Genomic DNA, 22,217 nt, shown 5'->3' on the forward strand with positions numbered 1-22,217 from the left:
ATAAGAAAAACATAGGATCGAGGTTACCTTCATAAAATGTTTTGAGAGGGTCGAGTCAAACACAGTCATATAGTAACAGTACATAGGTGGCACAGTGGTTAGCACTGCTGCCTCACAGCACCAGAGACCCAGGTTTGATTCCCGCCTCAGGTGACTGTCTGTGTGGAGTTTGCACATTCTCCTCATGACTGCATGGGTTTCCTCCCATAATCCAAAAAATGTGCAGGTTACGTGGATTGGCCACACTAAATTGCCCATAGTGTTAGGTGAAGGGGTAAGTGTAGGGGCATGGGTCTGGGTGGGTTGTGGGTTGGTGTGGACTTGTTGGGCCAAAGGGCCTGTTTCCACACTGTAAGTAATCTAATCTGAAAGTACCTCTTATATTTGTATTCACATACAGGGTATTTTGACTCACACAGAAGAGGAATTTAAATAATTCATCATTGCATTCAATACTTATCAACTCTCCTTCAAACTTAAAGCCACAACATAACAGGAAAATGTTTATTTCCTAGACACCACAGTAATTAAATTGGTACAAGATAACAGGCATAAGCTAGCATGAAGAGCATTTTTAATAATAACTGATACATCTACACAATCAAAACAGCACTCTAAACATACCTTCCAGATTGGTGAGTGCTCAACTAGTGCACTTTTACTGTATATTCATAAACTTGGAATATTTTAACTAGGCAGTTACTAACCAGTTTTACTCCATCTCAGAACTTTATTGAATCATTGGCAGTGTTCGTTACAGCATTAATGCAACCACATTTTTTCCAAGTTCCTGAATGGACACAGTCACTAGCAAGTATTTTGTTATCCTGGTGATTTAAGATTTTCTTGGATCTCAGTTAGCTGAATACTGTACACTTTTGGTGTCAGGTTTGTAACAGTTCACTTTCCTTTGCAGCCTCCCTTCACTTTCTCTTGCAGCCTCCTTCTGTCCAATACCATTTGCGCAGCCTCCTATTTGCTCAATGCTCTTCCCAGCATCCTTCTCCACACCATCCCCCCAACTCCTAAAGGCAACCTCCTATTTCCCATACCATCTTGCCGTGCCAAGCCCCAGACTCAACCTGGCAGGCTGAACTGGCTAAAGTTAGCTCCTTAACCTCAGTAAAGTCCACCACGCTTTCACTTCCACTCCTTACTTAGCTAACTGCTCGCTGTTCCTCCAAACACAGGCAACTTTTTTCCTGTAGGCCATGAAGGAGCAAGCCCAAGGAAGACACAGTCTCTGGAGGAGCAGCTCTTCATCGTTTCCTTCCATGAAACGCACGGGAGCAAACTTTGTCTGATTGTTCACCCTGTGACTAAATTCCCCCAGACTATTGGGGGTCTGTTAGAAATAGATTTGTGCTCTGCCCATGATTAAATTAAGCATTATCCTACTTCAAAAATAAAGAACAGCCATTTTGTATGTTAGTGACTGGGGTACAGGGCAGAATTTATTCTCTGGATAAGAAGGACAAAATTACCAAACCTTCTGATACACAAGACTAACAGAAAGTGAGGACTGCAGCTGCTGGAGATCAGAATCAAAATGTGTGGCATCGGTAAAGCACAGCAGGTCAGGCAGCATCCGAAGAGCAGGAGAGTCAACAATTCGGGCATAAGCCCTTCATCAGGAATGTGGAGAGTTGGGGGGGGGAGGGGGGGGGGAGGAGGAGGAGCAGGGAAGGGGAGGGGATCTGAGATATAAATGGGGAGAAGTTAGCTGGGAAGGCGATAGGTAGATGCAGTTGGGGAGTGATAGTGATAGGTCAGAGGGGAGGGTGGATTGGATAGATGGGAAGAAAATTGGTGAAATCGATGTTAATGAATTGAGATCCTCCAATCACATCATCAATGTAATCTTCAGCAGTTTTGTTATCTCTTCTTCCCCCCCCCCCAGCTCACCCCAGATCCAACCTTTCAACTCGGCACCGTCCTCTTGAACTGTCCTACCTGTCCATTTTTCTTCCCATCTATTCACTCCACCCATCCCGCTGACCTATTACTATCACCCCCCCCAACTGCATCTACCTATTGCCTTCCCAGCTACACCACCCCACCCCCATCCTCCTAATTATCTCTCAGCCTCTTCCCCCTCCCCACATTCCTGAGGAAGGGCTTATGTCCGAAACATCGACTCTCCTGCTCCTTGGATGCTGCCTGACCTGCTGTGATTTTCCAGTGCCACACTTTTCAACTGTTGGTACATAATCAAATCTTAAGATAAATAAAATTGGAAGGAATGCAGAGTGAGAAATTATTGGAGGGTTGTGCCATATGGCTAATATCGGCATGGTGGAAGAATCACAAAAACCCAGGAAAAATGACGTGGATGTTGATTATGCCATTTCTTCTGTAGTAAGAGGAGAAGCTCTGCCAAAACTCAATTTATTTTATGAACAATTCAAAGTAGGCGTGTGCCAGATAACTGTGGACTTCTTTCAGAAGAGAAGGTTTCGAGGAGACTTGATGGAGGTGTTCAAAACTGTAAGTGGTCAAGGCACACCAGATAGAAAGAAACTTTTCTGATTGGTGAAAGGATAAATATGCAGAGGGTGCCAGTTTCAAGTGATTGGCAAAAGCATTGAAGGTGATATGAGGTAGATCTATCAGATGAAGTGAGTGTTTAAGTCTGGAATGTACTGCTTGTGAGTGTGGCTGTGGGAAATTCAACCAAGAGTTTCAAAACAATCAAATAAACATGAGAAGACAGAAAACTTGCAGGATTATAGGGAAGGGACACCAGCTGAGTTACTCAAGCAAAGAGCTGGCTGGCATGGGCGAAATGACTTCCATTTCCATTCTAATATTTATAGTACAATATTTATAACATCTCTAATTTAGTGCATCCAGCTGTACTGTCTAAACTTAAAAATAGTTAAATAGTTTTCTGTTTAAATTATCGTTTTTTTCTCTATTGGTCATTCACTGATGCACTCAGCTTGTTTTGCCTTTTATGGGCTAATTTTGTCACCATGTTGCTGAAATAGTGGATTCTATGACCTTTCCAAATTCAGTAATGATTGGATGCCATCCTATGGGAAATTCTCAAAGCAGTTATATACTCCTAAGATTGCAACAAGAAAGTGCAAACATTGAAACACTAAAATCTGGAGGCAATAGAGTTAGAAAAAGTGAACACAAGAAAGTGACATGCAGAGATTTTGGTCGTGAGGGGGATGGGGAAGCAAATTCCAAACTCTAACCAGGGTGTAAAATTGAGAGGGCACATAATGGGTGACGGATACAACACAGCATTTTTATATCTTCACGTTAGTTGAAAGTTAGCCTTCTTACACGATGTGAAATAGAACCTGGAAGACATTTTGAGCCCCTCGAATTATCAAGAGAGATTTCAAAATCATCTTGCATTGTTGCGCTCATCAACGTTTTTCTGAAGTCCTCAAAACATGCAGCTACTAGAAGCAAATGGATCACTAATTGCAATACTTAAATCATCATATTATGGTAGGAATATAGGACACAGATGCTATTTTAAGATATAACTGGGCAGACAATGTTCCAAGCACACTGACTTGTGTCTGCTACAGCTAAAGAAGAGTATAGAAGTTAGTACTTCTTTCCTTTTGTGGGATTAAGAGGAGTGGTACTTCTACTCCAGCTTCCCCAGAGGTACCTGGCCCATGGTATCTATTTAATGCTTAATCTGCTGGCCCTGTTTAAAAAGTGGGCCATCCCTCAAGTAGACCAGGTAAGTCTCCCTAACTAAGTTTTCTGTATTCAGCAGAACATCAATGAGGTATTTTTCACTGGGATGAAAGTGTCAGAAGTTATGAGCTTAGTTTGATAATTGTTTTTATTTATTAGTTTTCTGGACTTAAAAGGATAGTCAATGCAAAATGTTATCAAATTTTTGTTTTTAATAAATCATCCTTATATCTATTTTGTAAAATAAAAACAGTTCGTTCCTAAACAACTTTTAATTTATGTACCCTTCTAGCTATGAGTAATGTGCTGCTACTGCTAACAAGGGTGTTGAAATACTGCCTAACTTTTCAATGTATTATAAGTGATTGTTCAGACATTTTTACTCTGGCCGTGATATACTGAGCACAGTTTCATTTGAAAGTTGTTAATCTCTCGAGACTTATGTGACAAAATGGAATGCTATTTCTTTAATCATTATTTCTTTCAACTTGTAAAATAGGCCTTCTGGTGGTGGGAAGTACTGCCTTGGAGAGAGAAAGCGTTATCGATCCTGTAACACTGACGTAAGTGAAACCTTTAAACGTTACTGGCAGTGGTAATGGATGAACATGTAGTTTACTTTTACAATTGTAAAATCCTCCAGAGAAAACAACTGTTCACAATTAAATATAGAAAGTTCTGGAAATGTACAGCTGCAGCCATAACCTGCATGAGAAAGATACTTTTAATGCTTCCCATAGGACTCTTACTTCAAATTTTTTCTGAAGAAGACCACCCTTTGAACAGTAACCCACATTTAACTTTTAGATGTTAGCTCACCTGTTATGTATTTCCAGGATTTTCTTTTTAACTTTTAGATTTTCAATACACATGGCTTTTCTTTTTACCCTTTCAGCAGCATTAACAATTTGTATTTACTTTGTTTTTTTATTCAGAACATTCCAGAAAATGTTTTCCTCTATAACTCTTTAGATTTTTTTTTCCCAGTCAAAAGGCCCAGCTTCAAACCTTACCCAGTGGCTAGTTTTCATGAGATGGCCTACTCCCAGGCTTCATTCCCTCCAGATAGAACCAGTTAGTGGGTGGGCCAGCTACTTAGGAGGGGGAGGAAGAAGTGTGGAAGGGCAATCGCAGTGGGAGATTCATTAATGAGGAGAGTGGTCAGGCACTTCTGCAGCCATAGACATGACTCCAAGATGGTATGTTGTCTCCTGGGTGCTAGGGTCAAGGACATCATGGAATGGCTTTGGGGCACTGTGAAGGGGGAGGAGGAACAGCAAGAGGGTCATGATCAATGACATGGGATGAAAGAAAAATGAGGTCCCGAGTAAGGAGGTTCTGATGGAGCTGTGTATAATGTTAATTAGACTTCAGAACTGTGTGCATCTCTGGTCACCTCATTATAGGAAGATTGCGATTTCACCACAGAGGATGCTAAAGAGATTAACCAGGATATCACCAGGGCTGGAGCAATTCAGCTATGAAGAGAGACCTGATAGTCTGAGATTCTTTTTCCCAGATCAGAGAATGCTGAGGGGGATCTCATTGAAATGTACAAAGTTATAAGGGGCATAGATTGAGAGAAACACGTCTTGGAAGGGTCAATAACCAGGGGAACAGTACCGAATAGAAAGTTTAGAGGTGATTTGAGGAACAATTGTTTTCACCAAGTGGATGATGCTGAGCTGGAACTTAATGCCTAAAAGGGTAGTAGAAGCAGGAATGCTCAAGACATTTAAGAAGCATTTAGATGAGCATTTGAAACATCATAGCATACAAGGTTATGGGCCAAGTGTTAAAAAATTGGATTAGAGTAGATTTGAGTTGGATTTGTTGGTTCAGTGACTGGCATGTGTGTGATGGACTGAATATATTTTTTTCCATCCTGTAAATCTCTGATTCTATTAGGGAATTAGGAAATTGAAAAGCAGGACTTCAAATTTAGTAATCTTTGGATTATTTACCATGCCAAACAGTATTAAGTATATGAACTCAAGGATAGAGCAGATTGATACATAGTTGGACAAAAGGTGCAGAACAGAGGGGTTTAGGTTCCTGAGGCATTGGGACCATTTATGGGGCAGGTGGGACCTATACAAGTTGGATCTGTTATATCTGAACAGGAAAAGAACTGGCATCCTCACAGGGAGGTTAGTGAATTCTGTTAAGAAATTTTAAACCAGATTGGTAGTGGGGCATGGGACCCTGACAGTAGTTTGGAGGGGAGAGAAGCTGAGATGAAATTAGTAGTTAGCATGCAAGTAAGTGACACTGTAAGACAGAGAAAATTTAGACTAGGTAAGAAAGAAATGAGTTTAGCAATAATAAATTTAATGCAAGGAGCATGATGAATAAAACAAATGGGCAGAGGGCACAGTTAGACAAGTAGGGATATCATATCAAAACTATAACCAAACCTTGGCTCAAGGAAGGGCAGGATTGGCAGCTCAACAAAGGTTAAAGGATTATTAGATGAGCTAGAGTGGGTGCAAGATGGATAAATATACTGTAGGAAATGCATTATGGGCCCTCAACATTCAGAGGGAGATAGAGGAACAAATGTGTAGTTACAGGGAAGTGTAAGAATGCTAAGGCAGTAATAGCACTCAGTAGTTAAAAGGGGGTTTTAACCATTTAAATATCAACCAGGATCATCTTAGTGTGCAAGGTAGAAAAGGGAGAAAATCCTTAAATGGGATCCAATACATTAAAGAAAAGACCAGCAAGGATTGGGAAAGTTCTGGAATCAGCATTTGGAAGTGAGACCGGATAGGTGAAGGGTATATGAGTAGTAGAGCATTTTGGAGATAGTGACCGTAATTCAGTCAGATGAAGGATAATTATGGAAAAAGATAAGGCTAATTTTACCAAGGTAAGAATCAATGTGGTCCAAATAGACTGGGAGCAGCTAAATTAAGTTGTAAATGAAACTGTGTCAGGGCAACAGGAGGCATTCACAGAGGAAACAGTGAGAGCGCAGGGAAAATATTTCCTGTAAAGAGAAAATGTGGGACCAAGGCCAGGGAATGCTAGATATCAAGGGACATGAAGTTATGAAATTACGAAAGCAAAGAGAGCACAGAAGAGAATAACTAGAGAAGAATAGTCTCATTAGGAGCCATAGAAGTCATCCATGTGAGAAGCCAGAAGACATGGACACAGTCCTCAATGAATTCCTTTCTACGGTCTTCACAATAGAGAAGAATAATAGACATCAGATGAAGGACAATGAAATCTTACAAGAAGTCAATATATAGAGAGAGAAGAGATGCTCAAAAGGTGACACATCATTTTTATGTATGCCTGGTGCTGTTTCTAGAATGCCCTCTATAAGTCTCCATTGAATCAGGATTGATCCCTGGCTTGATGGTAATGGTTGAAAGGGGGATATGCGAGGCCATGAGGCTGTAGACAGAGTACAACTGTGGTGGAATACAATTCTGCTGCTGTTGATGGCCCACATTGCTTCATGGATACCCAGTCTTGAGTAGCTAGATCTGATCCCCTTGAGCATGGTCATAGCGCCACACAGGTCATGGGATAGAGATTCAACATACGAGGAGAGTTGAGATGAAATGTTACATCCAGAGGGTGATGAGAGTCTGCAACTCACTATCTTAAAGTGCCATTGAGTCATAAACCCCTGTCAAATTTAAGCAGTAATTTATTTATTTGCGAAGTCACAGCCTTCAGGACAATGGTGATATTATGCAGATGGAAATCAATACTTTTACTAATGGTGTGGATATGTAGTTAGAAGTTCACCTCAGGATAAACTACAGCATCAAGTTTGTAGACAGCCTGGTTCAGCCTGAAAGACTGAAAGACTTCTGGAGAACTCAAATTGTGATTTATCATTTAGACTGTGTCTTTTGAACCGTGTTTTCAAATCATCACAATTGATGATAATAGAAACCAAGGGACTGTCGGGATCCACTGTAAAAGGACACCCCTACCTGTGGAATGTTCCTCCCCCTCAATGTTTCCCAAACCTATTTGAAAATTAAAATGCTACTCTGTTAACTGTGAGTAATGGATTTGCAGCATAGTAGCTTACATCAGAGGAGAGGAGGCAATTCTGAAATTCCTGAAAAATGTCAGGTATGTCTGTAACACCTGTGATCAAAACCTTGCTGCTGGATTTGTTTGGACTGACCAGAGGTCGACAATAGCAAAGCAAATTCTTCTAAATTAGTTCAATATTTGTGAATTGGATCAGGCCAGATAAATCTGAACTTTGAAACAACGTTAGAGACCATTTCATTATGCTAATGAAATTTGCACAGCTGCTGGCACAGGCCAGAGAGGATTGACAGTGGTGCTATCAGCTGAGTGCTATGTAAAATGTAATTTTTGAGGCCATTAGATTTCAATGGGGTGTAACATGTTTTGTGCAGATTTTAAAATGGAATGTAACCTTGGCTCGTGTCCCCACTGCACCACACCTTCCATATCACAAAGCTTTGCACTCCTGTCCTGGCCATTGCTAATTAACTGAGATCTCAGAGCTGCTGATCAATCCAGGTTAGATAGCAACTGTATAAGGCAGAACTTTTGTTTTGAGAGTGGAGCAGAAGTGCTGTCTCCAGGTAAGAGAACATTAAATAGTTGTTGGTCTGCTGTAATTGGCCAGGATACATTCCCTGTGGTATATGGCATTTGTAACTATCTGCTAATAGCTAGACTGCATCATGAGTGATAGGTGATAGTAGATCACATGGAACTGGAACCTATGTATTGAAAGTTCTCAAGATGGCCTTCTTGAGCTTCTCCTGTACATTATTCGTGCATTATAGTTGCGGCACATCCGGGAGGGGGAGAGTTACCTGGATGCTTTGTTTCAGGAGGCAGTCACACCTGGGAGATTAATTAATTCACATTCAGCTAGTGATCAGGCACAAAAGAGTGTGACTATAAGTGAGGCAGGTAGGGGGAACCGGAGTTCAGGAGTGGAGGAGCCTCAGCCCTTGACCTTGTCCAACAGGTACGAGATTCTTGCTCCCTGTTCGGATGAGGAAAAGGGCTCTGGACAGGATGAGCCAACTGACCAAGGCACCATGGTGCAGAAGGCCATTCAAGAGGGGGGAGCTAATAGACAAGTAGTGGTTATAGGGGATTCTATAATTAGGGGGACAGATAGTATCCTTTGCAAGCCGGATCGGAAGTCTCGCATGGTGTGTTGCCTGCCCGGTGCCAGGGTGCGAGACATCTCTGACCGGCTTGAAAGGATATTGGAGCGGGAGGGGGAGGATCCAGTTGTTGTGGTCCACGTTGGTACCAACAACATAGGCAAGACTAGGGTGGAGGACCTGTTTGGGCATTACGAAGCACTAGGCAGGAAATTGAAGCACAGGTCCTCAAGGGTCATAATCTCCGGATTACTGCCCGAGCCACGTGCCAATTGGCATAGGGACAAGAAAATTAGGCAAGTAAACACGTGGCTAAGGGATTGGTGTGGGAAAGAGGGATTCCACTTCATGGGGCATTGGCATCAGTTTTGGAACAGGGGGGATCTGTACCGTTGGGATGGTCTCCACCTGAACCGATCAGGTACCAATGTTCTAGCGAAGAGGATAAATAGGGTGGTCAGTAGGACTTTAAACTTCTGAGTTGGGGGGAAGGGAAAGTGAAAGCGACAGGGAGTATGGAGGTAAATGGAAAGATAAGCAGCAGGATAGCATGTTTTCAGGCGGATTTAAAATTGAGGCAGACTGAGAATGCAGAAAAAAGCAAGGATAACTTAGGACATATGACTTCCAACATCTCTAATGATAAGGAAGTTAGCATTAAGGCACTTTACCTGAATGCTCGTAGCATTCATAACAAAGCCGATGAACTAATGGCACAGATAATAGTGAATGATTATGATGTAGTAGGCATCACAGAGACTTGGTTACAGGGGGGTCAGGACTGGCAGTTAAACCTCCATGGTTTTTCAACTTATCGAAAAGACAGAGAGGTGGGCAGAGGGGGTGGGGTTGCCTTGTTAGTTAAGAACAAAATTAAATCTATGGTATTGAATGACATAGTGTCGGATGATGTGGAGTCTGTGTGGGTGGAATTGAGGAACCACAAAGGCAAAAAAAAAATAATTGGAGTTGTGTATAGACCTCCTAACAGTGGTCAGGACCAGGGACGCAACATGTACCGGGAAATAGAGAAGGCATGTCAGAAAGGCAAGGTTACATTGATCATGGGAGACTTCAATATGCAGGTGGACTGGGTAAATAATGTTGCTAGTGGATCTAAAGAGAGGGAATTCATGGAATGCTTACAGGATGGCTTTTTGGAACAGCTTGTCATGGAGCCCACAAGAGAGCAGGCTATTCTGGACCTAGTGCTTTGCAATGAACCAGACTCTATAAAAGATCTTAAAGTAAGGGAACCCTTAGGAAGTAGCGACCATAATATGGTAGAGTTCAGTCTGGAGTTTGAAAGGGATGTAATGGTGTTACAGTTGAATAAAGGTAATTATGAGGGCATGAGAGAGGAACTGACTAAAATAGACTGGAAGCAGAGGCTAACCGGGAAGACAGTAGAGCAAAAATGGCAGGAGTTTGTAGGTATAATTGAGGACACTGTACAGAGGTTCATTCCCAAGAAAAGAAAGATTATCCAGGGAGGGATTAGACAACCTTGGCTGACAAAGGAAGTCAGGAAATGTATTAAAGAAAAAGAGAGATCCTATAAAGTGGCTAAGAACAGTGGGAAATCAGAAGATTGGGAAGGATACAAAAGCAAACAGAGGATAACAAAGAGTGTAATAAGAAATGAGAGGATCAAATATGAAGGTAGGCTAGCCAGTAATATTAGAAATAATAGTAAAAGTTTCTTTCAGTACATAAGAAACAAACGACAGGCAAAAGTAGACATTGGGCCACTTCAAACTGATGCAGGAAGCCTAGTGATGGGAGATAAGGAAATAGCAGGAGAACTTAATAAGTACTTTGCGTCAGTCTTCACAGTGGAAGACATGAGTAATATCCCAAAAATTAAAGGGTGTCACGGGGCTGAGTTGAGTATGGTTGCCATTACGAAAGAGATAGTGCTAGAAAAGTTAAAAAGTCTTAAAATTGATAAATCTCCTGGCCCCGATGGGATACACCCTAGAGTTCTGAGAGAGGTTGCTGAGGAAATAGCAGAGGCATTGGTTGAGATCTTTCAAGAGTCACTGGAGTCAGGAAAGGTCCCGGATGATTGGAAGATGGCTGTTGTAACCACCTTGTTCAAGAAAGGATCAAGGCAAAAGATGGAAAATTATAGGCCAATCAGCCTAACCTCGGTTGTTGGTAAAATTCTAGAATCCATCATTAAGGATGAGGTTTCTAAATTCTTGGAAGAGCAGAGTCTGATTAGAACAAGTCAACATGGATTTAGTAAAGGGAGGTCATGCCTGACAAACCTGTTGGAATTTTTTGAAGAGGTAACAAGTAGGTTAGACCAGGGAAACCCAGTGGATGTGGTCTATCTAGACTTTCAAAAGGCCTTTGATAAGGTGCCACACGGGAGGCTGCTGAGCAAGGTGAGGGCCCATGGTGTTCGAGGTGAGCTGCTGGGATGGATTGAGGATTGGCTGTCTAACAGAAGGCAGAGAGTTGGGATAAAAGGTTCTTTTTCAGAATGGCAGCCGGTGACGAGCGGTGTCCCGCAGGGTTCGGTGCTGGGGCCACAGCTGTTCGCATTATATATTAATGATTTGGATGAGGGAACCGGGGGCATTCTAGTGAAGTTTGCCGATGATACGAAGTTAGGTGGACAGGCAGGTAGTACTGAGGAAGTGGGGAGGCTACAGAAGGATCTAGACAGTTTGGGAGAGTGGTCCAGGAAATGGCTGATGGAATTTAACGTGAGCAAGTGCGAGGTCTTGCACTTTGGCAAAAAGAATAAAAGCATGGACTACTTTCTAAATGGTGAGAAAATTAATAAAGCCAAAGCACAAAGGGATCTGGGAGTGCTAGTCGAGGATTCTCTAAAGGTAAACATGCAGGTTGAGTCCGTGATTAAGAAAGCGAATGCAATGTTGTCTCTTATCTCAAGAGGGTTGGAATATAAAAGCAGAGATGTACTACTAAGACTTTATAAAGCTCTGGTTAGGCCCCATTTGGAGTACTGTGTCCAGTTTTGGTCCCCACACCTCAGGAAGGACATACTGGCACTGGAACGTGTCCAGCGGAGATTCCCACGGATGATCCCTGGAATGACAGGTCTAGCATATGAGGAACGGCTGAGGATACTGGGATTGTATTCGTTGGAGTTTAGAAGATTAAGGGGAGACTTAATAGAGACGTACAAAATAATACATGGCTTGGAAAAGGTGGATGCTAGGAAATTGTTTCCGTTAGACGAGGAGACTAGGACCCGTGGACACAGCCTTAGAATTAGAGGGGGTCATTTCAGAACAGAAATGCGGAGACATTTCTTCAGCCAGAGAGTGGTGGGCCTGTGGAATTCATTGCCACGGAGTGCAGTGGAAGCCGGGATGCTAAATGTCTTCAAGGCCGAGATTGATAGATTCTTGTTGTCTAGAGGAATTAAGGGCTACGGGGAGAACTCTGGTAAGTGGAGCTGAAATGCGCATCAGCCATGATTGAATGGCGGAGTGGACTTGATGGGCCGAATGGCCTTACTTCCACTCCTATGTCTTATGGTCTTATAGCTGTCAAGGACACCCAGATGTCAGTTCTATGGTTGCAACATTCCTCACAGACTCTTCGACTAGTGGGCCGTAAACAATGCCATCCAAGAAATCCTGCCCACTGTGAAATAAAACAGATAAAATCCATCTGAAGTGGAAATTTAGCATTGGATGCTAAGGCTTGATAATTTATTGTAGTTTCTTGTCAAGGGATTGCATAAATTACTCTGAAAACACCTCATAGAGAAAGCTGTAAGTTTCTATTGTGCACACTCATTTTGAACACTGAAGGTCAACAATTACAATGAACTAAGCTGCAAGCTTTCTTTCTGCTTTGATAATTTATTGTAAGAAACAAGACTTTCACAAAAGCCATGTCTTGTCAATTGTGAAATGTTGACAACTCACTTTGACTTTTCAGCTCTAACCTTGAGTCATGGAAGCAGTCATATTAGTAGGAAGGCAATATTTTTGTGAATGTGACTTGTTGTAAGTTTATTACCAGTGCCAGTAGATTGACAGTGTAATGTTTGAAAAGGTACGTTGAAAATCACTATGTCGGGGGAGGGTAAATTCCTGAGCAGACTGAGTGTTTTCTCATTGGAGCCCAACAGTCCCTAGGCATCTGTTAAGACAATTTATTGATTTAAAAAGTGACTGTAACTGGTCCAGATCACTAACAGAGAATATATAAAAGAGGAGACGGGGCTCCAAAATTCAAACGCATGATTTCAAAATTCCTTAAGCATTTTAGCAAACACCAGCTGCAACTTTGGCAGAAGGTTGAAAACATTTCGGACAACAGCTGGATACACGGAGTGCTTGCCCTGATATATCCAGGTGTTATTTTCGGAGTGGAACTTCAGCCGATAACAAACATAACCATTGTCATAAGTGGAGGTAGGAATCTGTACATTTGAATTTCCTACATTTCAGGATCTCAAGGTGAATAGCCTGGTCAACCTGTGATTTTGGGAGTCAACTGGTGGCCCAGGCCCATCACAAATAAAGTGAGTTAGTGCACAGAACTGCTTCTAGATGAGCTAATGTGGCTTCAGTCTTTCCAGTGGAATCCTGTAATTTGGAACTTTGTCCGTCAGCAGGTAGTGGATGTGGATCATTAAATATTTTTAAGGCAAAGACAGATTTGTTAGTGTTAGGCAGGAGAATGACGTGTTGTCAGTAGAGTAGAGGGAACGTAGAATTTGAGACAGAAGCAGATCATCCACAGTCTTAGTGAATGGCAGAGCATGCCTGAGGGGCCAAAAACAATACTTCTGACCTTAATTCAAATCTTCATGTCATAACGCACTAGAAGTACAGTTGATGACACAATTACTCGCTAACGAGTATGATTGTCTATCGAGGAAATTCTTATCACTGCTGATGGGTTCTGTGGTTCTTGTATGGCTGGTGAGCCCAATCCTAGAGCTGCATATCCCCTGACCAGACTTCTGTCAGGTGTTTCTGGGAGGAGGTGGAATTGGTCCTTGGCCTTGAGCTCATTGGTATTCCTTTCTCTGTTTCCTTTTCCGAACTACCTCTTGCCAACAACTGTTCTTGAAGAATTGTGTCCCTTCATACAAGACGTTTCCTCCAAGTCAGTTTCTTCTGAATCTTCTGTGCATTGACATCTATGTTGGACTTTTTGAGGGAATTTTTCAGGGAGTCTTTGAAATGCTTACTTTGTCACCCTCTTGTTTGAGGATCTGGGTAAAGAAGATTTGCTTTGGTAGTCAGAACTAAGGCATCCTAAGCACATGGCTACCCCTTTGGAGTTGGTTTCAGATGATCATGCCTTGATGCTGGGCCTATTATCTGCATCAAGGATGCTGATGTTAGTATACCTATGCTGCCAGCTGATGTGGAAAATCCATCTCAAACAATAGTGACAGTACTTCTCAAGAAGTATAATTAGTAAGTTTACAGATGACATGAAAATTGGTGGTGTTGTTGATAGTCAGGAGAATGGTCTCAGGCTGCAGACTGATATTAATCTGCTTGTAAATTGAGGTCTAAAAAACATATGGATATACACCATAAATGGTAGGCCCCTTGGGAGTACAGATGAACAAATGGATTATGTTGTGTAAGTCCATAAATCTCTGAAGGTATAACACAGGTATATGGTGTTAGTGAAGAAGGCATACGGGATACTTGCCTTCAATAACCGGGATATAGAATACAGAAGCAAGGGAATCCTTACGAAATATTGATTAGGCCACAGGTCTAATACTATGTGCAATTCTGATTGCCAGACTGTCAGAAGGACAGAAAAAAGCCAAAGAACTGCAATGCTGGAAATCAGAAAAAAAAACTGAAATTGCTGGAAAAAAACTCAGCAGGTCTGGCAGGATCTGTGGAGAGCAATCAGAGTTAATGTTTCAGGTCCAGTAACCCTTCTAATTTCTCTTCACGGATGCTGCCAGACCTGCTGAGTTTTCCCAACAATTACTGTGTTTGTATTGGAAAGACATGACTGCGGAAGGAATTCACCAGGATGTTGCCTAAGATGAACAGTCTCGGTTATGAGGAGAAGCTGGATAGGCTGGGTTTGTTTTCATGGAGCAGAGGAAGCTGAGGAGGGAATTTGATTGAGACGTACAAAATTATGACACAATGTTTTCCTTCTGGCAGACATGTCTGAAATCAGAGGGCATATGTTTAATGTAAGGAATAAATGGTTTGGAGGAGATCTGAGAGAACAATTTTTCACTCAGAAGGTGGTGGAAATATGGAACGTGCTGCCAGAGAGGGTGATGGAGGCAGGTATTCTCACAATATTTAAGAAACATCTGAATGAGCATTTAAAATGTCAGGGCATTGTAAGCTATGGACCAATTGCAAGTAAATGGGATTAGTGTAGAACAGAGAATATTGAACATCAAATAGCACAGCGCAAAAAAGGCCTTTCGCCCACCATATCCATGCCAACCATGATGCCATCTGCATGTACATAGTCCATATCTCTCTATTCCCTGTCTGAAAATGTATCTGCCCAAATGCCTCTTAAACATTGCTATTGTTTCTGCTTCTACCACCTCCCCACCAGCGTGTTCCAGGCACCAACCACCCTCTGCGTAAAAACTTGCCTCCCACAACTCTTTTCACCTCTCCCCCTCTCACCTTAAACCCATGCCCCCTAATATTTGATATTTCCACCCGGGTAAAAACTCTGATTATCCACCCTATCCTTGCCTGTCATAATTTTACAGACTTATATCAGATCGCTCCTCAGCCTCCACTGTGCAAGTGAAGACAATCCAAGTTAGTCTGACCTCTCCTTATAGCTAATACACTCCAACTCAGGAAACACCCTGGTAAACCTCTTTGCACTCTCTCCAAAGCCTCCACCTCCTTCTATAGTGTGGTGACCAAACCTGCACACAATACTCCAAGTGTGGCCTTATTAAATTTTTTTACAGTTGCAACATGACTTGCCAAGCTTTATACTCAGTGGCCTAACCAATGAAGGCAAGCATGCCATACACCTTCTTTATCACTTTATCCACTTTTGTTGCCACTTTCAGCGAGCTATGGACTTGGACTCCATGATCCCTCTGTATAACAATGCTATTCAGGTCCTGGCAATAACTGTAAATTATCCTCCTGCATTTGACCTCCCAAAATGCATCACCTTACGATTGTTCAGATTAAACACTATCTGCCTTTTCAGCAGCCAACCTTCCAAATGATCTATATCTTACTGCATCCTTTGATATCCTTCCTCACGATCCACAACTCCACCAATTTTCATTGTTTGCAAACTTACTAATCAGACCACCACCTACATTTTCATCTAAATAATTTATATGTAATAAAAATAACAGAGATCCCATCACTGATTCTTGTGGAACACCATTGGTCACAGATCTCCAGTCAGAAAAACATCCTCCATCTGCCTTTTAGCCCAATTTACTATGGATCCCATGTGACTTAATCTTCTGAATCAGCCTACCATGAGAGACCTTGTCCACATAGGAAACATCCACTGCCCTACCCTCATCAGTCATCTTTGTTACTTCATCAAAAACTCAGTAAAATTTGTGAGACCAGACCTCCCCTGTACAAAGCAATGCTGACTATCTCTAATAAGTCCATTCTTTTCCAAATGTGAGTAAATCCTGTCCCGAGGAATCTTCCATACTTATTTTCCTACTCTACTGATATAAGGCGTACAATTTCCTGGATTATCCCTGTTGCCCTTCTTAAATGCATTGGATAAGGAAGGAGACTGCAGGGGATGGACACACTTGAAATGTGGAGCTTATTCAAGGAACAGCTACTGCGTGTCCTCGATAAGTATACACCCATCAGGCAGGGAGATAGTTGTCAAGAGGGGGAACAATGGTTTACTAAAGAAGTTGAAGCTCTTGTCAAGAGAAAGAAGAAGGTTTATGTGAGGATGAGGCATGAAGACTCAGTTAGGGGTCTTGAGAGTTATAAGTTAGCCAGAAAAGATCTAAAGAGAGGGCTAAGAAGAGCCAAGAGGGGACATGAGAAGTTGTTGGCAGATAGGATCAAGGAAACCCTATGGTGTATCAGGAATAAAATACTGATTACAGTAAGATTATGGCCAATCAAAGATAATAGTGGTAGGTTGTGCATGTAATCTGAGGACATGGGGATGCACTGAATGAATACTTTTCGTCAGTATTCACACTGGAAAAGGGCAATGTTGGTGGGAATATGGAGATACAGGCTACAAGATTAGATGGGATTGAGGTTGACAAAGAGGAGGTTTTAGCAATTTTGGAAGATCTGAAAATAGATAAGACCTTTTGGCCAGATGGGATTTATCCTCAGATTCTTTGGGAAGCCAGGGAAGAGATTGTAGAGCCTTTGGCTTTGATCTTTATGTCATCATTGTCGACAGGAATAGTGCCAGAAGACTGGAGGATAGCAAGCGGTTGTTCCCTTATTTAAGAAAGGACATCAAGACAACCCTGGTAATTATAGGCCAGTGAGCTTTACTTTGATTGTGGGTAAGGTGTTGGAAAAGGTTATAAGAGATAGGATTTATAATCACCTGGAAAGGAATAATTTGATTAGGGATAGTCAACACACTTTTGTGAAGGATAGGTCATGCCTCACTAACCTTATTGAGTTCTTTGAGAAGGTGTCAAAACAGGTGTATGAAGGTAAAGCAGTGGATGTGGTGCATATGGACTTCAGTAAGGCATTTGATAAGATTCCACATGATAGACTATTGCATACACTACAGAGTTTCTGGATTGAAGGTGATTTAGTGGTTTGGATCAGAAATTGGCTAGCTGAAAGAAAACAAAGGGTGGTAGTAGATGGAAAATGTTCATCCTGGAGCTCAGTTACCAATGGTGTGTTACAAGGGTCTGTTTTGGGGCCACTGCTGTTTGTCATTTTTTATCAATGGTCTGGATGTGGGCGAGAAGTATGCGTTAGTAAATTTGTAGATGACACTAAGGTAAGCAGAGTTGTGGATAGTGCCGAAGGATATTGTGGGTTACAGAGGGCCATAGATAAGATGCAGAGATGAGCTGAGAAGAGGCAAATGGAGTTTAATGCAGAAAAGTGTGAGGTAGTTGACTTTGGAATAAGTAACAGGAATGCAGAGTACTGGACTACTGGTAAAGGTCTTGGCAGTGTAGATGAACAGAGAGATCTCGGTGTCCTGGTGCATAAATCCCTGAAAGTTGCCACTCAGGTTAATAGGGTTGTTAAGAAGGCATATGGTATGTTGGATGTTTATTGGTAGGGCGATTGAGTTTCGGAGCCACAAGATCATGCTTCAGCTGTACAAGACACTGGTAAAGTTGCACTTGGAGTATTGCACCCAGTTCTGGTCACCACATTATAAGAAGGATGTGGAAGCTTTGGAAAGGGTTCAGAGGAGATTTACTAGGATGTTGCCTGGTACAGAAGGAAGAATTTACAAGGGAACTAAGGCTGTTTTTGTTGGAGAGAAGAAGGTTGAAAGGTGACTTAATCAGATAATCAGAGGGTTAAATAGGGTGGATAGTGAGGGCCTTTTTCCTCTGATGGTGAAGGCTAACACAAGGGGACATAGCTTTAAATTGAGGGGTGATAGATATAGGACTTTTATTACGGGGAGTTTTGTGTGCAGGAGCCAATTTCAAAATTTACAGAAGATGCAAAATGTGGGAGCATTATACCCTATGCGGAGGATAGTTTAGAACTTCTAAAGGTCACCCACTTGATACATTGGACAGGTAATTGGGATGTGAACTTCATTGTGGTGAATTGTGAAGTGATGATTCTTTGTTACAAAATATAAATTAAAGCATGCTATTGTAATGGGTATGCAGGATCAGAGAGAGCTGGATATATATGTACACATTTATTAAAGGTGGCAGGACATTTAAAGAGAGCAATTAATAAAACATACAGTTTTCTAGGTTTCATAAATGACAGCATGGAGTCCAAGAGCAGGGAGGTTTGATGAGCTGATATAAATCACTGGATGGTCCTCAGATGGAGCATTGTGCCCAGTCTGGATGGCACACTGAAGGAAGAATGTGAATGCATTGGAGATACTGCGGAAGAGTTATACAAGAATGGTTCCAGGGATGAGACACTTCAGTTATGAGGAAAGATTGGAGAATTTGGAACTGGTTTCCTTTAAAGGAAAAGGCTGAGAAGAGATTTTATTGTAAGATTTTGGTCAGAGTGGATGGGGAGAAACTGTTCAAACTTATAAACAGTTTGAGAACATGGGAGCATAGTTTTGTAGTGTTTTGCAAAACAAGCAAATGTAAGACAAGAAAAAAACCTACACAGCAAGAAGCTAGGATATGGAATGCACTGCCTGGAACTTTGGTGGAGGCAGGTTTAATTGAGTTATGCAAAGATTGTTTTTTTAAATAGAAATAATATTGTAATGGAGAAAAGACATCAGATTGGCTGTAACATAAAAGACTCAGAGATCTGGTGCACACATGCTGGGCTGAACGGCTTCCTTCAGCAATGAAACAATCCTGTAATTTTGTGATTTAGCAAAGTCACCTCTATGATTTTAACAGATAGGGACCTGTTTACTGTTACCCCCCACCCTCCGGCTAATTTAAACCTGTACCACAGAAAAGATTTACCCCATGCGGTAACCCGCGAAATTTTGAGAGGCCAAGAACTATCCCAAAGGTCACTATTTAAAGTAAAAATTAACAACTTTATTTCTGAAAGTATAACAAAGAATAATTAAGTAGCAACTATTTACACCTCCTTTCTCTAACCTATCTTTTACCTTCCCCCTCTACAATACTAGTCTGATAAAAACCCCCAATTAAGACTTACCAAAAATTCAAATTTCAAAACCAGCCAGCTGTCGAATCTTCTTTTTTGTATCTTCCTCTGTCTTCTTTTCTTTTTCTGAGGGATTTCTGTTTCACAGGTCACTGATTAATAAAGGTACCTTCAAGAGAGATTTTTTTTGGGCAGTCTGTACATGCTGGTGGCTTGGCAGTTCCCGCTCAACTGTTCAGTTTTTCCTGGTCTTACACCCCCAAAGCATTGGATTGTGTCATTGGCTTTTAAGATTGTCAATATACTAAATTCAAACTGGATTGGAGTTTGGTATTTTTTTGGGGGGTATAATTTAAACTGATTGGCCGAATTTGAATTTGTTTTGTCATCTCCAGGCAACCCAAATAATCTAGCTGTTGCGACCAAGTGTTACATTGTTACCTTATTCAGAACACTTGGTGCTGTGTCAGGTAGTTTTGCTCGTTTTTAACTCTCTTAAAGATACAGTACACCCACATTTTAATAAAATTACAATTTTGGGACTATTATGCATCCAGTGCAGTATTTCCAAACGTGCTGTATGTAAATATTATAAATACATAGCTATAATCATAAGCTAAAGGCCAATTGTTCTTTTGCAAGAAGCAAACTTTAAAATAATTGAGTGTTCAAGAACATAAGAATTGACTTTTGTTGCTCCATTTGCACGTTAACTTATGCTACAGAAACACAGTTGCATTTTTTAAACATTTAAATGCATTTGTTAATTGTGATTGCCAGCTGTGATTTGCTGTAGTATTCTTGGTTGATTGTTAATGAAATAAAAACTATAAGGTAAATACTGTTGTGGTAAATGATATTATGTACTCAGCAATTAACTCACCATGTTGGAATTTTTATTGACACAACTCCTATTGTCTTGCAAAAAAATAAAATAGCTGACAGTCTTGTCTTTTTGGTGTTGCAAGTTCGAGCATTAACTCGTTGCGCCCAAATGATAATGCTGAAGCTACAAGCTGGAATTTAAATCACAGTAGTAGCACATTGATACCACTTTGGTAGCTCAGGCTTTGTAGCTGCACCTAGAAGTCAAAATCACCTGGACCCACAAACTTAAATATGACTTATTTTTAGAACGGGAGTTTTTAAAATTTATTTTTATTTGATTGCATTTAGCTTTCAATTTCTTTCATATTTGACTTTGAAAATATTGCTTTTTTTGGAAAAGAAATTGGCCCAAGGAAAATGTAATAAGTAGTATATTTCTTCGAATTCAGCAAAAAAATGTATAATCTCTGCCCCAATTCCATTTAGCCATGCCCAACGGGATCTCGTGACTTTCGTGAAAAACAATGTGCAGACTTTGATAATTTACCTTTTCGTGGAAAGTATTACAACTGGAAGCCATACACTGGAGGTTAGTATGCTTCTGTCTCCTTACTTTTATTTAGAGTCATAATGTGAGAGAGTAGTACAGCATGGAAACAGGCCCTTCAGCCCAAACTGGTCAATGCTGACCATGGTGCCCACTCAGCTAGTTCCAATTGCCCACATTTCGTCCATATCCCTCTAAACCCTTTCCATCCCATGCACCTATCCAAATGTATCTGCCTCAACCATTTGCCATTTATTTTACTATTTCTCCTTTTTCTCCTTCTGCATTCCCCTTGACCATTTAACTGTCAAGCTATTTGAGATGGGTAGACATCACTCTGGCAGTATTATAAAACTGTCCCCAGGGCATGTACATAAATAATTAGATGTGACTCTTTTTCTGATTTATTCTTCCTTTTTAGAGGAATCTCATGTCCAGAACTCATGGAAGCACTATTGAGATGCACAGACAAGACTTCTGCAATTATGATTATACAATATATGATAATGTGATTAATTTGCTTTGAATTTTTCACTCCCCTTCAATATTTATAAAACTAATACATAACTGAAAACACTCATCAAACAGTCCATGATCTCCACACATTAGCAACTAATGGGAAATGCATGTTTATGAATGATGGGTGACATCAGAAATGGGAATCAGGCAGTAGAGGACAAGTTGTCTCTCACTGTGCCTTGTCTTCCTCATTATTGACCTCAACCATTTGGTCTCCTCCCTCTACTGAAAGTTAGTTACTAAAAGGTTGTCCATGCCTGCCTGTGGTCAATAGAAACTTGGATATCGTAATGGGATGCTACCATTACCAGTAAGGCTGCACCGTTATATCAGGCAGGAGCTTCAGATGAGGTGAGGGAATACCAGATTAATAACAATGGGCTCTATTTTCCCATCTGCCCCTGAATGATATGGATAATGGCGAGTCTCTTGGGAAAATATAGCGAGATCAGAAAGTAGAGATTCCTAACATTGAGAAAATAAGTCTGATTTTCCATCCAAAGTTTGATCGACAAGATAAAACTTGCGCTGGTGAGTGTCAAGAGGACCATATGCATACTTTAACATCTCAATATTACTTATTTTCACCTCATTTATTTGCAGTTTGCTATTCTCCCACACAGAAGACAGAAACTATATGGTGACAATTCCTGATATGAAAGAGCAAGTATCTGGCAAGTTGAACTCACTGCTTGCTCCTCTAAGCCTGCATCTTAGCAAGCAATCTTCAACATCACAGCTCCATGAGTAGTGACCATCTGCATCTTTTGTCCACAGATT

General features: G+C 41.1%; 1 protein-coding gene across 9 annotated transcripts in view; it reads left to right on the top strand.

The window, feature by feature from the left end:
* Positions 1-22,217, top strand: part of adamts6 (ADAM metallopeptidase with thrombospondin type 1 motif, 6) — a 339,528-nt gene that overhangs the window by 234,719 nt on the left and 82,592 nt on the right. For all 9 annotated transcript variants that reach the window (XR_011960687.1, XM_072570764.1, XM_072570790.1 and 6 more), the window contains 2 exons: positions 4,169-4,232; positions 20,858-20,960. Coding sequence is in view for 8 of the 9 variants with exons in the window: in XM_072570764.1 (XP_072426865.1) it covers positions 4,169-4,232; positions 20,858-20,960 (167 nt within the window). In the remaining variant the exon portion in view is untranslated. The remainder of the gene's footprint in view (positions 1-4,168; positions 4,233-20,857; positions 20,961-22,217) is intronic.

This window comes from Chiloscyllium punctatum, chromosome 1, assembly GCF_047496795.1.
Source record: "Chiloscyllium punctatum isolate Juve2018m chromosome 1, sChiPun1.3, whole genome shotgun sequence".
In the NCBI taxonomy this organism is placed as follows: domain Eukaryota; kingdom Metazoa; phylum Chordata; class Chondrichthyes; order Orectolobiformes; family Hemiscylliidae; genus Chiloscyllium; species Chiloscyllium punctatum.